General features: G+C 44.7%; 1 protein-coding gene across 1 annotated transcript in view; it reads right to left on the bottom strand.

Moving 5' to 3' along the window:
• JAK2 (Janus kinase 2) overlaps nt 1-14,340 on the bottom strand; it is a 1,019,755-nt gene that overhangs the window by 255,515 nt on the left and 749,900 nt on the right. Inside the window, exon 9 of the mRNA XM_085635055.1 lies at nt 5,705-5,862. Within this exon, the coding sequence (XP_085491181.1) occupies nt 5,705-5,862 (158 nt within the window). The remainder of the gene's footprint in view (nt 1-5,704; nt 5,863-14,340) is intronic.

The following is a 14,340-nucleotide window of genomic DNA, read 5'->3' as shown; positions in this document are numbered from 1 at the left end:
GTATATCATCCGCAGACAGACGGTCTGGTCGAGAGATATAACCAAAGCCTAAAGGGAACACTAAAGAAAATGCTCACGGCTGAGGGCCAGGAGTGGGACCGTCTGTTACCCCTAGCGCTGTACGTCTTAAGGGCACAAAAACAAAGCAGTTTGGGCTGTTCGGCCTTTGAATTGTTGTACGGGCGACAACCTCGCTCTTTATTGGAGATAACAAAAGACGTGTGGGAGTCCGAAGAAGACCGAGAACAGAGATCCCTTCTCGACTACACCCAACGACTCAGGTCCAAGTTAGGGAAGCTACAGGCCCTAGCCTGCTCCAATTTGGAACAGCAGCAGACGAAACAGAAACGGTATTACGATCAGGGGACGAAACTCCGGAGGTTACAGAAGGGGGACTGGGCTCTACTTCTCCTGCCATCGATCGCCAACAAGACCAAAAACGAGTGGGTGGGTCCCTATGAAGTCCGGGAGACTATCGGGGATACGACCTATAGATTGCAGGTATCCCCCACAAAACTCCAATCATATCACATAAACATGCTGAAGAAGTGGATAGGACCCCCACCGACAAATGCCCAGTTCCTTATACCCACGGGTCAGAATACTGATTCCAAGATTACCGAACATGTGGTGAACAAAGAGATCTCCACGCAACAGAAGAAAGAACTCATGGAGACGCTGCAACCGTTTAAAGACATTTTCTCAGATTTACCAGGGAGAACCACGTTGGTAGAACGCGTCATCGAGACCCAACCAGGAAAGATTGTGAAACAACGACCATACAGGATACCTGCGGCCCGACGAGAAGCCATAAGACGGGAGGTCTATGACATGCTGCAATTGGGCGTCATCCAGCCATCAAGGAGCGTGTGGGCATCACCTATTGTGATGGTGCCCAAACCAGACGGGTCACGGCGTTTCTGCATGGACTTCCGCGCATTAAACGCCATTTCAACATTTGATGCTTATCCCATTCCGCGGGTGGACGAATTGATCGAGAAACTTGGGGACGCGGTATTCATCACCACACTTGACCTAACGAAGGGGTATTGGCAGGTGCCCCTCCGAGAAAGCGACAAGAAGAAGACCGCATTTATCACAGAGGAGGGACTGTACGAGTTCACCGTCCTTCCCTTCGGCCTACATGGGGCACCTGCCACCTTTCAACGCCTCATGAACGCCATCCTGAGACCCTACACGGCCTTCTGTTCCGCATATCTTGACGATATCGTCATACACAGTAGAACCTGGCAGGAACACCTACAACACGTGGATACCGTCCTAACCGCCCTGAAGAAAGCAGGCTTACATGTGAACGCCAAGAAGTCTAGGGCGGCATTCCACCGCGTGAACTATTTGGGTTTCGTACTGGGAGACGGGACAATAACCCCCCAAACGGAAAAAGTGAAAGCCATTGATGGGACTCCCTTCCCACAGTCTAAAAGAGAACTACGGGCATTCCTGGGACTTATAGGGTATTACAGAAGGTTTATACCTAAATTTGCCGACATAGCAGCCCCTCTTACTGATCTGCTCCAGAAAAGCGCAAAACCACGAGACCTGGTACACCCCTCCCTGGAGGCAGTACAGGCCTTCACGACCCTAAAGACAGCCATAACCACACAACCAATCCTAGCTTCCCCCGACTTTTCTAGGACCTTTATCCTGGCCACGGATGCCTCCGAATTGGGTCTCGGGGCTGTTCTATCACAGGAGGGGGCGGACGGGTTGGAACATCCAGTGCTCTTTGTTAGCCGCAAGCTCTTCCCTAGGGAAACCAAATATCCCACGGTAGAAAGAGAGTGTCTGGCCATCAAGTGGGCCGTTGACAAGTTACACTACTATTTGGAGGGCAAACCATTCCTGTTATATACAGATCATGCGCCTCTGCGCTGGATGTACCAGAACCGTAGCTCCAACCCACGCATACTGCGCTGGTTCTTGTCCTTGCAACCATACGCATTCACAGTGAGACATAGAAAAGGGAAGGACAACGGCAACGCCGATTTCTTGTCACGGGTCTTTCCTCTCCCCGATCGGGAGACGCCAGGGGGGGAGGTGTGTGACGGGGTAGGGGATAGCGGTGCCATAAACACCCCTGACTGTCACTGTCCGGCACTTGATTGCGCTAAAAACCCTTCTCTCACCACGCAGGCATCTGAGGGACATTCCCGGCTGGACAACTGGGCTCCGTACAATCGCCTCGATTGGACGATAGAGGATGAGCAACATACCTTTAAGACGGAGTTTCCCTGCGTGGAAGCCCCTCCCCCGGATGACGTCTTCATCGGCGGGACTTCAAAGGAGAGTCCGAGAAGAGAGACGACGGACGGCGTTTCCCCGGAGGTCGAGAGAGAGTGGAGGAGCGGGAGTCGGAGAGGAGGAGAGTGGAGGAGCGGGAGACGGACTTGGGAATATCGGAGGAGTGCGAGCCCGAGCGGAAGGGAGCGGAAACGACGGAGCTGGAGTGGAGGAGAAGGCCTGACCGCGGAGGCCGGACGGAAGGCGGAAGAACCCACCTCGACGTGACGACTACGAGGGGAGAAACCTACAAGCCAGGAGGCCAACACATCCGTGAGGCGCCCTGCCACGTTCCCGGGGGAGGAGCGTGGCTGGAGCAGGTACGAGGGAAAGTTGCGGGGTGGGTGGGGAAGGGAAAACGCCTCTGAATAAAGCCGCCTGTAGCCACTTCAGCCCCGATCAGACCACAACACCTTCCCCTGAGCACCTAGGCACGCAACGACTGTTCCCCAACATGGTGTCCCTCACTCCCGGCCCTAACGCCACCACAGTACCCAGCGTTTATCTGACACCTGCTTTCCTTTATCTTTTGGGGCATATACACCGGAGAGACCAGACCAGACCACCCCTCCGAGCCACCGCCAAGAGAAAGAGGGAACACCCTGGAAGACATCCCACGAAGCAACACCTACCACAGGCAGCTGTCCTCCAGTGGGAACGAATTACTGTGTATACTGTTGAAATAAAAACTCCCTAGAACCTCTTAAAGCCTGAGCCTGCGTATCTGTCACCCGGACCCACTACAATAATCCTCTCCAAATCTGATGTCATGGTAAAGGTGATATTGAAAAGGTTGGAATTCATATGTTCAAAAAATTCTACCAAATCTTTATGGCTGCCTGTCTATATAAACAAGCAGTCGTCAATATACCGACCATAATACAAAATAAATTCATGCCACTAGGCTCGCCGACGGGCCCCAGATGTGATCCGCCTCGAAAAGTCACATATATTGATGTTGTTACGGGCTGATAGTATGTGAAAGGTATGCATGTATGCTGGATGTCGTTTTGATCTGGCTTTCTCCAAGAGAGAATATACTATTGTTGTTTATGTGCTGTACTGTGCATTACATGCCTTGAGTGACTATGGATACATGCCATTTTTGCTTTCTATTTCCCAGGATGAGTACTGTCTGAAGTATTTACATAATATGCACAGTTTTTATGATTCATGTCGTTTTGGTCTGAGTTTCCATATAATATACTATATATTTTTATATTTTCCTGAGTGGAGACTCTTTTGTGGTGTATTGATGGTGTTTGTGTGCGTATTCTGCAAATACTTTACACATTGCCTCTACTGATAAGTGTGCCTGCTCTGCGTCAAGCTACCAGAGGGTGAGCACAGGTTATCTTTGGTGTGTAACTGACTTGCCCTGGCTAAAGTGGTGGGTTCTGCCTGGCTTAGGTGCATACCCAAGCCAACCAACAACACCATTTCTAACAGTGTGTCACACTGGAGCTTTCAAATCATAATCACTTCATGTTGTGAAGGGTGAGACTGGGTCATGCTCTACAACAGCAACATGCAATGTACAGTTCCCGCTTTTGCATGTTCGGATGCTTATCCTTCTGCTTTATTCATATATAATGTAGATCTTTTAATATTGACACATTTTGTAAGAAAGTAATGGAATCAAAAAATCAGATTTATGGCATATAACAGTTATATAGAAACAGGGCTGAAGTGGAATATGAGGATGATGAGGTGAGAGCCAAGGAATGCGGGTGACAGGAAAAGGGATACCAGGTAGCTCGTTTTGACACAGACGATCCATAAGAAAAAAGGGCATACAAATCTGGAATCTGTTAAATGGCGGAGGGTGCTGAAAGTCTAACCTAAGGTGATGGGCAGGTCGGCAGTGAGAACATCGAAAAAAACTTAAATCCCCCTGAACAATAAGCGGAACAGATTGAATCTGATGGGAAAGCATAGCTTTATGAAAGCATGGTATTAAAGGCGGAATAGAAGTGCTAAGGAGACAATGGGGAGGGTAGATTATCATCAAACGCCATTCACACTAGGATAGGATACATTACATACATTTCAATCAATACATTTCTGACTCCAAGTAATTAGATTGTCTTGGTTCTGCAAGATGCAATCAACTGGACTGGTTTGAGATTTACAGTTCTCAAGGCTACGAACAACTAACACTTCACAGCCACGCTGCATTGCCCACGTGCTCAAAACAAGTCCACAAGGAGAACTGAAAATATCGATTCATTTCTGAGCTTGTTGAGCTACTTTTAATTACTGGAGCGATTCCAAATGCCCCATCCTGGATACTGCGTACTTTCAATCCTTTACTCTGGCCCAACAAGCCCAAGACATTCATGCTATGATCCCAATGTTTCAACGCCTGTCGGGGTTTCAATGAAACTAGCTCGGAGACTTCTTGGCCTACTAGCATCATACTTGTCTACCATGGCAGATGGCACATGTGTGCTTTGCAGTGGGACCAGAAGTCGCAGTGGACCCAGCACCAGGACAACTTCTCAGATTCTGTCCAGGTATCAGAGGAGACTGCAACTGTTAAGCAGTGGTGGCTGTCAACTGCAATTGGACTAGTGGTAGACTCTCCCTGCCCCATCCAGAGTTAAAGGCGGTAACAGATGTTTCATTATTGGGTTGGGGAGGTTATCTGGAAATCAGTGGCCTCCACATCAACTTGCTGGAGATACAGACGATTCACCTGTCTTTAAAGGCCTTCCTGCCACCCATCAAAGGAAGGCTGGTGCAGGTTCTCACGTGCAACCCCCAGCGTCATGTGGTACTGTAACAAGCAGGGCAGGGTGGGGTCCAGAGTCCGGTGCCAGGGTCCTATGCCACTAGATATAACTGGATCTTTAGGGGATTTTCTGAGGGTGCACCACCTAGCTGAATATTTATATGCCAGGATGTACACATTCAGCCAGTGACACCTTGCGGATCACAAACTGCAATAGCAATCGGAGGAGGCACAGGGTGAGGCAACTTGGCTAGATCTAACCGCACATGCAGTGGTAAAGAGAAGCATCCATCAGAAGATAAGTCTATTTAAAGTCAGCAGCATGACATCTTCCAACCAGAAGAGGTTGTAATTTTACACTGCTAAAATGTATAAGAGTCCTTGAAAAAATGCAACGAGTTCAACACTCATGGCCCCTCCAACTGAATTGATGAGTCCACCATGAGACAAATCTGATGCCTGAAAGCAGAGAAGAGACATCATTCAGAAGATTCTAATCAGCAACTATTAGGATAGTAAAGAACAATACTGAGAGCTCACATCGTGCGTTGAACCTTTGCTTGATAACCACACAATTTGGAGTGTGGAAAAGTGTACCTTAGTGTGATAAAACCAGTTAGACGCTTAATTATTCGGAACAATAATAGTAATATAGCAAATACTACTTACGTAACTGGCCCATGGCAGTTGCTCTGAATGTTTTCAAGCATCCTAGCCGTTACAACTTCTTTACAGAGGTAATGGTGTGCATCTGCTGTTAGTCTGTAGTATCCATCAATTAACGACACAAAAGACAAAGCTTCTCGCAGAGAACAGAATTCAACTTCCTATGATAGAAAAATGGGGGAGTGAAAGCACAAATGAAATCTTGAACTATATGAAAGATAAAAGACATACATCTGCACTAGAACGGGCAGCATCACTACTTACACAGGACCACTTCAATGCCAAGAAATACGTTTATAGGACATCACCAAATATGTGTTAGCAGTGAAATAAAGGTTTCAAGGCACATAGCGTGTACCGCCTATCGCTAAAAGACCTTTGTGGCTTTCGTTTGCAAACATACATGTTGGTGACATTAATCATAGGCTGTCTTTCTCCTCCGCAAGACTCTTCACTCACATGAACATCTATAGTAACAAGCATTTACAATGCAATGGTCTCTGCATTGTTAAAGTTAGAGCTATTGGCATTGCTCATGACATTATTTTTGTTTATGTTTTTGTTTTTAAAACATATAAAGAAACAGCATTGTTATTTACAATGTCAATAGCTTAATCACTCTCAAATGCGAGACCTTTTGCATTTGCACCCACACACAGAGCCACACACACAAAGCCACCCACACACACAGAGCCACCCACACACACAGAGCCACTCACACAGAAATAGAGCCACCCACAGAGCCACCTACACACACACACACAGTTATTAAAAGGTGTTTCTGATGGCGTGACAATCGTCTGCTCTAAATACACAATAAAAATACACTTAAAATAGGTATCATCCACCCAAAATAGTTAGACAAAAATATGTACTTAAAACAGCATCAAAATATTTAACTGTTCAAACGTTAACATTAAATGTACTACAATGCAGGAAAATGGAATAGGGTCCGACTCTAAGTATCATATTCCACGAACAAATCAATTTTTAATATAAAAATTGCAAACACATGAAGGATAAATAATATATTTCCAAATGTTAACAGTGTAGCCTGGCGCATGAGTGACATGCATAACGAGAACCGCCCTGCTCAGCCTAAAACCAGGTGAGGAGCAGGTAGCTGCAAAGTACCCCTACGGTGCCATCCAATTGGTGACATACAAGTGGAGTAAACCTAAAGATACCACACGACTTGCACCCACAGTCTGATGTCAGTCCCCACAACAAGCCTGAGCTCCCCTACCTGGGCAGCAGTGCAGGCAGCTAGAGCAGTCGTTGCTCAGTTCCCTCTCATTGACCGACTTCCCCCGGGGCACCCCAGTGGACAGCTGGACCGAGACGGGCTGTCATCCCGCTGCTTGGATCCCCCGCCCGTGATTGACTCACCATGGGTCCTCCACCAGCCAGACCGGGCCCGCTCCACGCTGCTTGGCGCCCGCCCACTGGCGGAGACCGGGGACGGCTCGGTGAGTGTTTTGTACACCGCAGGGGCACGTGCGGACCCCATGGCCAATCAGCGCCTCTGGAGCCTGTGCAGCACGCTGGGATTGGTGAAGGTGCCAACGATGATCCAATCCTAGGTTATTTTAAATATCACGCAGCCCGCCTACTCCCCCGATTATGTCCAGCCGTGGGATTGGCTGTCGTGAATGCCGTAAGTGCTTACATTATTTATGTATGTATGTATGTATTTATTTCTTGTATCTGAGAAAAGGTTTTCCCCCAAAAAAGATTTTTAGGCTCAAGAGGGGGGAAAAAACAAGAATTAAAGTGAAGTGACCTCTTTGACGGCCTATATTTCTTTCTTTTACCAGCAAATGCTCTCATTAAGTTTTAACAAACATGCGCACCTACAGTGATGACCTCCAAGATACAATGTATACACACACAAAAATATTAACTTTTTATCTTTGTTTATTTTTCATTTAATAAGCAAAAGCATTTTTTTGTATCAAAAAGGTGATTGTGAACATTTCATTTACAGTGTTATAGTTTCCAATAATTTCCAAATATACTGAAAAACAAATTATTACAATTGGACATTATTAAAATGACAAAGACACAGAATATTTAGCCCATCGAAAGGCTAATTGAATCCCTACATTCATATCTTGCATACTAATCTTGCATACAAACACTCATGCCACATACAACACACTAACAAAAGAAAACAACAATAAGAAAATGTACAACTGGATGATTCAATTTGTCTAAAAACAATCAGAGAGTTTTCATACTTGTCTGTACATTTTATAGCAATAAATTTACTATACTATTATTCTTTATTCTGAGTATGTCCAGATAAACTTTCTTGTCCAGTTGTAGCGATGCTGTATTTATTTCTTGTAAAGCGCATCTGTCACCCCAAGGGTATCCTGGCGCTGAGACCTCAGGACTACTGAGGTTAGGCAGATTGAGGCCTGGTACTGCACATGCGCGAGCTTGCGCGAGACAGCTTTGTGGAAAACAAAACAAGCGCCCCAAAGTAGCGTATATGCCAGCGGAAACCACAACAACAGTCGTAAACAGTGGCAGAGCACTGCGGCATAGGAAGCGAGTTCCCAAAAAGTAGAAGCACGCACTAATGCTGAGGGTTGAAAAGCATGCTAGAGGTGCGGGAAGCGTGGTGTGATCAGCGCCGAGTGAAGATGTCGGTGGGGTGAAGAAGATAAGAACAGTCTTACCACTCGATAGGGACATCTTCAGCAAGATCAGGACCAGAGGTGAGCAGGGTTGCCCGAGAGCAGGGGGAGAGGACGAGCACACCACTGCCTTTCTCCGAGGCGAAGCAGAAATGCCTCGGAGAAACGCAGCGGCGGTTTCGAATTCGGGGGGTGTTTTTCTTTTCTCTCCTCTTGCCATTGGCTGGAGGAGATAATTAGAAAAGTTGCAAAAAACACGCCCCCAAATCCGAAAAGGACGGGGCCTGTTCGGAGAGACAAACCTCTTCTCCAATGGCTGGCCAGCATTCAAGAGGCCAGCCAATGGAGAAGAGGGGATAAGAGGGGCGGGTTCAAGCCCCTCTTCTCCAAGTCATTAAATCTCGCGAGCGAGACTGCGCAAGCGCAGCCTTCGCTAGCCGAGACCTAAAAACCATGAAGTACACGATTGTTTCAACTTAATATAAACTTATTTTCACTTGTGTTTAAGTGGCTGTCTATTTACTTACTTACATACTATTGCACAACCTCCACTGATGTGTCTGTAAAACTTACCTTTTGTCCTGAATTTTGACCTCTTGTCCTGAATTTTTGTCCTGAATTTTTACCCTTTGTCCTGAATTTTTACACTCACCATCCTGAATTTGCACGGATGCCAGTTGTTCACCCTACCTCCCCGGTGCCCTCAACCCCTGCCACCGACCCCTGAACCACAGCACTCTGCCACCGGCCCCTGAACCACAGCACTCCCCTCTTCTATTTACCACCTGCTCAAAGCAGATGGAATCAGCAGAAAAGTGTCCATTCATTATTCGCCCCCAGAAGGAGGAATGACATGCCCGGTTTTCCCAGGTTTGCATGTTATTCCTCATTCTGGGTAGAATAACCTGCCCATTATTTGGCGCACGCAGATAGAGTCTTGCACAATGGAACTCTTGCACCAAAAAAAGGGCAACTCACAATAAACAAGGTCCACAAATTATGCTAGTTCAATCCGTGAAACAGTGCAAGTTTCCTTTGGTGAAACAAATGCGGGTTAATCTACACAGACATCATAAAATAACATGATGTCTGCATCCACATTTGTAACGAGTTCCAGAGCCATTAGCATTAACATGAAATACCGGCTTTCTAAAAACAGTGCGCCACTATAAAGGGAACACAAGCATTTACAATGCAATGGTCTCGGCATTGTTAAAGTTAAAGCTATTGGCATTGCTCATGACATTATTTTTGTTTATGTTTTTGTGTTTAAAACATTTAACCTCTTCAGTGCCCATGACGAGCTGGACTCGTCATGGGCCGCGGTAGCGCTGTGCCCATGACGAGTCCAGCTCGTCATAGACCCCGCCCGCTAATGCAACGGCCGGCACAGGGCGGGGAAAGGGGCGGGCACTGAAGGGGTTAAAGAAACGGCATTGTTATTTACAATGTCAATAGCTTAATCACTCTCAAATGCGAGCACTGATCGCTACTTCTGACCCACTTCTGCCCCTTTACCCCTTTCAGTCCGAGCTTAAAATTCACACAGCACTCGGTGGCTCTCAGTGCTTCACGAGGTACAGCCCCTCTCTCAAGAATGTAGCAAAGAAAAACGTTCTAGTGTTATTTCCTTACACGTCTTTCAAAACGTGAGAGCAGGGAAGACAGGCCAGATAATTAAAAGCAGCCCAGACCTTAAAAAGAAACCGAAACATGGAAAACGGCCGCTTCTGGAAGCCCCGCTGCTAGCAGTGAACAAATGTTGAAAAATGCATCATCACGGGACCACCGAGCAATACAGAGAAAAAACGTACTCGATGTAGAAATATACATAGATTAGTGTCATACTAGTAGCTTAGTCAGGGTGGTACACTTCACATAACGTGAAAGACATCGCAGTAGTAGTGTGATACACATCGCATGACACTCAAGGCTGACATCACACAAACCTGACTCCCCCCTGGTAATGAGGTCCGATGCTAACGGGTCTGCCAAATGAGCACTTCGTTGCTCAATTCTGTAAAAATAAAATCAACAAAAGGCGGGCAGCCGCACACATCTAAACATAAGCACAAGTCATACAATCTTACCGGCCTCTTCATAAACTGTTCAATTTTAGACGAATAAGGACGCTACTTACAAAAGGGTGGCGCGCAACTAGCGGACATCCTAACCCTGCTCTGGCTCCTGTGGTTATGCCTACTTGGTGTTCCGTATTAATGCGACTCGTCATAGCGTTGTTACCTGAAACGCTAAAATGCGGCGGAGGGCGGCCATCTTAGGAGCGTCAATTGAACTTTATTGAGAGTACTGTGCATCTAGCGGTGCTGGAGTGAAAGTAAATATATCTAAAGCTTCCTCTAATATAAAGAGGATGTATAATGTTCCCACAATGTCGCCAAGGATCAAGTGGAGCATCGAGGACGGTAACCAAATAGATTAGAGTACATTGTAAGGTGCCTTTATACCCAGCGTTAAGTGTTCATTTGTGATTATAAATGGGACATGGACGCGGTTTCCGAGCGCATCTCTTCGCCCCTTGCCCGGATAGTGCAAGCGGTGCCGTCTAAGACTGTTCTCAACAGGTGGGGGAGGAAGCATGCCTCAAACGGAGAAGAGCCAGCCTAAAATACAAGTCACTCCAACTGTTGGAAATGTACTTGGAAATAAGAGTCAAGTTAAATCATCGGTGAAGAGAATTAAATACAGAGTGAACTAGTACAGAGAGCACATACGAGGCCATCGGCTGCTCACACTTACAGTCTCATTACTGTCTCAGCATCCTCAAGTGTGTGGGAGGAGGCAGAGCCCTACTTCTCTCTTGTAGAGAGCAGCCATAACCAACAATGTGTATCCAGAAAAGAACCAGGCCACACACATGGCCTATTGGTTGATATTCTACAATTGTTCACACACTTCAGCAATGAAGTGATCAAAATGTGCTCCATATCGTCAGAACTTACTCCAGCAATTCTAAAGAAAAGGGCTTTCTCTGGTGGTTTGCTTAAGCCAACATCATTCCAAAATGTATCCTGATGTGTAATTAGGCACATGCAGACTGAAGCCCTCATTTGACCTCATTACGGTTAAAAAATAGAACGACTGAATTGAGTGGGTGGCTCTTTTGTTTAAGTTTTTAGAGTGCGGTCACTGTAGGTGCTTGTCAGCTCAAGGTCTCTGTAGTGGTGTGTACATAAGTATAGTATGTAATCACAGGTGGAATTCAGAGTGTTTCTGTTTGTTAGTTAAATACCTGGTATTTATGCAAGGGTTGAAATGTTGGATCGGTTTTGCGGTGGAGTTTGTTTGTAACCTGTGTTTGGGGTTGATTTATGAATAAAGAAGATTTCACAGTCATTGCTGTGTGGGCCATTAATTCAGATTTAGCAACGACCGCAGAGTCAATTATCCCCTTAAACCCACGACTTTCTTCTACCGGTCTGCCTGGTTAAGTCGCTTGTAAAATGATATCCAAAGCTAATGTTCCTATTTAGCTTACTATCATTTCTCATTTTTTTAATTCTGTAACATATTGATATTCTAAGAGCATATTTCAACCTCTTGACTGGCATTGACATCTAAGTTTCCCATAAAAATGATCTCTTTAAACCAGCTAAAATCAAACTGTATTTTTATTCCCTTAAGACTTAACAAATCTGAACAAAGTTAATAAAGTCATTCTCTTGGAGCACACCTTAGGCCATCTCTACCCCATATTTGGTCAAGGGTCACTCTCCCTACTCCTTGGGGAAGCCAACCCATTCTGGACACTGGTTTTAAATCGGTCATATCTGTCACTATCATCCGTTTTACTGGAGACAACTGATCAAACCTATAACGAAAGATGAATGGCTTTGACTATTTGTTCCCTACTTTGGAATGTCTGGAAAGAAATTAATATTCTAGTCAGATTTTTCTAGCCCAGCGGAAGGCGGGAGGTGAATCTATAGGTTAGAAGTATGTGTTACCAATTGGTGGATTCATCAGTGGGAAACAAAGAAGGTTTATTAGATTAGCCATAAATAGTTTTATATCAGTCAGTCGTTTGGTCTTTGGGAATACTAACCAAATATTATTGCTGCTGGAGCGATTCTCTAAATATTACATCTTCTCTTTTATAAGCCTGTTATGCCTCTGTGATGATTTGTATTTTTTATCTGTTTGTCCATGAGTTTATGAATCTTTTCCAGGTCATTAAGTTATCTGTGCACCATGAAAAAAAGGTTTCCTAAACCGAAATAAAAATAGTCTAGGTGCTTTCAGAAACATTAGCACCATCAATCTAGCAGAAAAGCACTTTAAGTGTCAAAAGTTTTGTTCCTTCTCTGCAGCTTTTCTATAAAGGAATCAGGACCGTTACTGAGGAAATTGAGAGTTCCCTAATAAGAGTATCTTAGAATACCCTGTAGGGAGATACAATTTAGAAAATGTATTAGTCGATTTATTAATGATAAAATGAACATCCATTACTTTGAAAGAGATCAAACTGTAATAAAAAAAAAATCCTCAGCAGTACAGCCTGTGGGGGACGTGGAAGGGGGAGATCTTATAAAATGCATGCAAGTATATTTTAATTTTGTTCAGCTCTTATACCTAGAGTTGAGTAGTTTTACATTCGTGTACGATCCATAGGCTAACACACCTTTGCGCAGGTATGAAGTGCATGGGGAAAGTACAGCCCATTTTCTCTTAATTGGTCTAACTCTCCGGGACATTTGCAGTGAATGACAATTTTATGTCATGCATGTGGCATCACCAAATGAGGTAGGAAGGAATATCATTATTTAGCTAAAGTTTGGCCCTTTTGTAATATCTATAGTTGTGATGTAATTACTCTCTGTGTGTTCTGTCATCTCCTTGGTGATGGAATGTCTATGCTTGAATATGAGAGTCACTCCTTAGAATCAGTTGTATCTGTCGACGCTAGTCTTGATGGTCTAGTGTGGATGTTGACCCAAACGAAAGCTGGAAAGATGGGATATCCGTCACCATTGTGAGGGTGACCCATGCCTCAAGATCGTACTCAGGCCCTTAGCTCTCATAAGGATTATTCGTGCGACTATGTTTTTTAATGACTATCTATAAGACAGTGGGTGTTCTAAAACATAATGTGTTCTCTGCATCACTCTAAGCGACAAACTACTTGTAGTGCCGTGATGGATGGCAGGAACCGAATGTTATATAGTTAATGCAATGTTAATATTAATGAGGTGAAATTGTTGTATGAAAGAAAAAAATAAAGCTAATAAAAATACTGAAAGAAAAATAGTGAACCAAACATGCAGTTGGCGAAGGAGTGGCCAGAAAGAGGTCAAAACTGCCACAGGGAAATGACCCGGAATGTATCCAACCAGAATGCTTGAAAAAAATAAAGTATACTAATAATTTAGAACCACGTAAGGCTGAGTTGTACGACTTTTTGCAAGTAGCATATAAAATTGTAAAAAATATGATTTATCACCAACGCATTTCTTCTTTCCCTGAGCACCGACAATTAATTTGTTTTGTTTTGAGGAAGGAAAAGGGGTCCTTCGCAAAGCAATCTTCACAACTTGTTGGCATGGGTTACAAGACAGCTCTCAGATTACACAGTCAAATGGATGCAACAGGAAACCTGAAGCAACATAGATCAGTAAAAAGGTCAAAAAGCCACTAAACCACAAGGCTATCTTGGCTGGAAAGCACTGCTTATGATGAGAAACTTGTAAACAGGGGAGAGGTTCCCGCTTATTCTTGAGTTGACACACCCTCTTTTAACCACATTTCCTTTTTTGTTCTCAGCCTGTGTTTACGAATGTCATCCAATTTGTTAAGTCTCATTTTCCAACGTTTGTCAACATAAAAATGTTTCGAAAAGAGTGGTTTACTACCACAAAAAACGTTCATATTGAGAATAACAGGGCTCTGAACGGTTATTCTTATACAAATAAAGACACATTACTAGTTTTCTTAGGGGTCTGCGACCGATGAAACGTTTTCTAAGCACTTTATACT

This window comes from Triturus cristatus, chromosome 2_1, assembly GCF_964204655.1.
Source record: "Triturus cristatus chromosome 2_1, aTriCri1.1, whole genome shotgun sequence".
In the NCBI taxonomy this organism is placed as follows: Eukaryota; Metazoa; Chordata; class Amphibia; order Caudata; family Salamandridae; genus Triturus; species Triturus cristatus.
The sequence above is the reverse complement of the archived record's forward strand: the minus strand, read 5'-3'. Positions and strand labels throughout refer to the sequence as shown.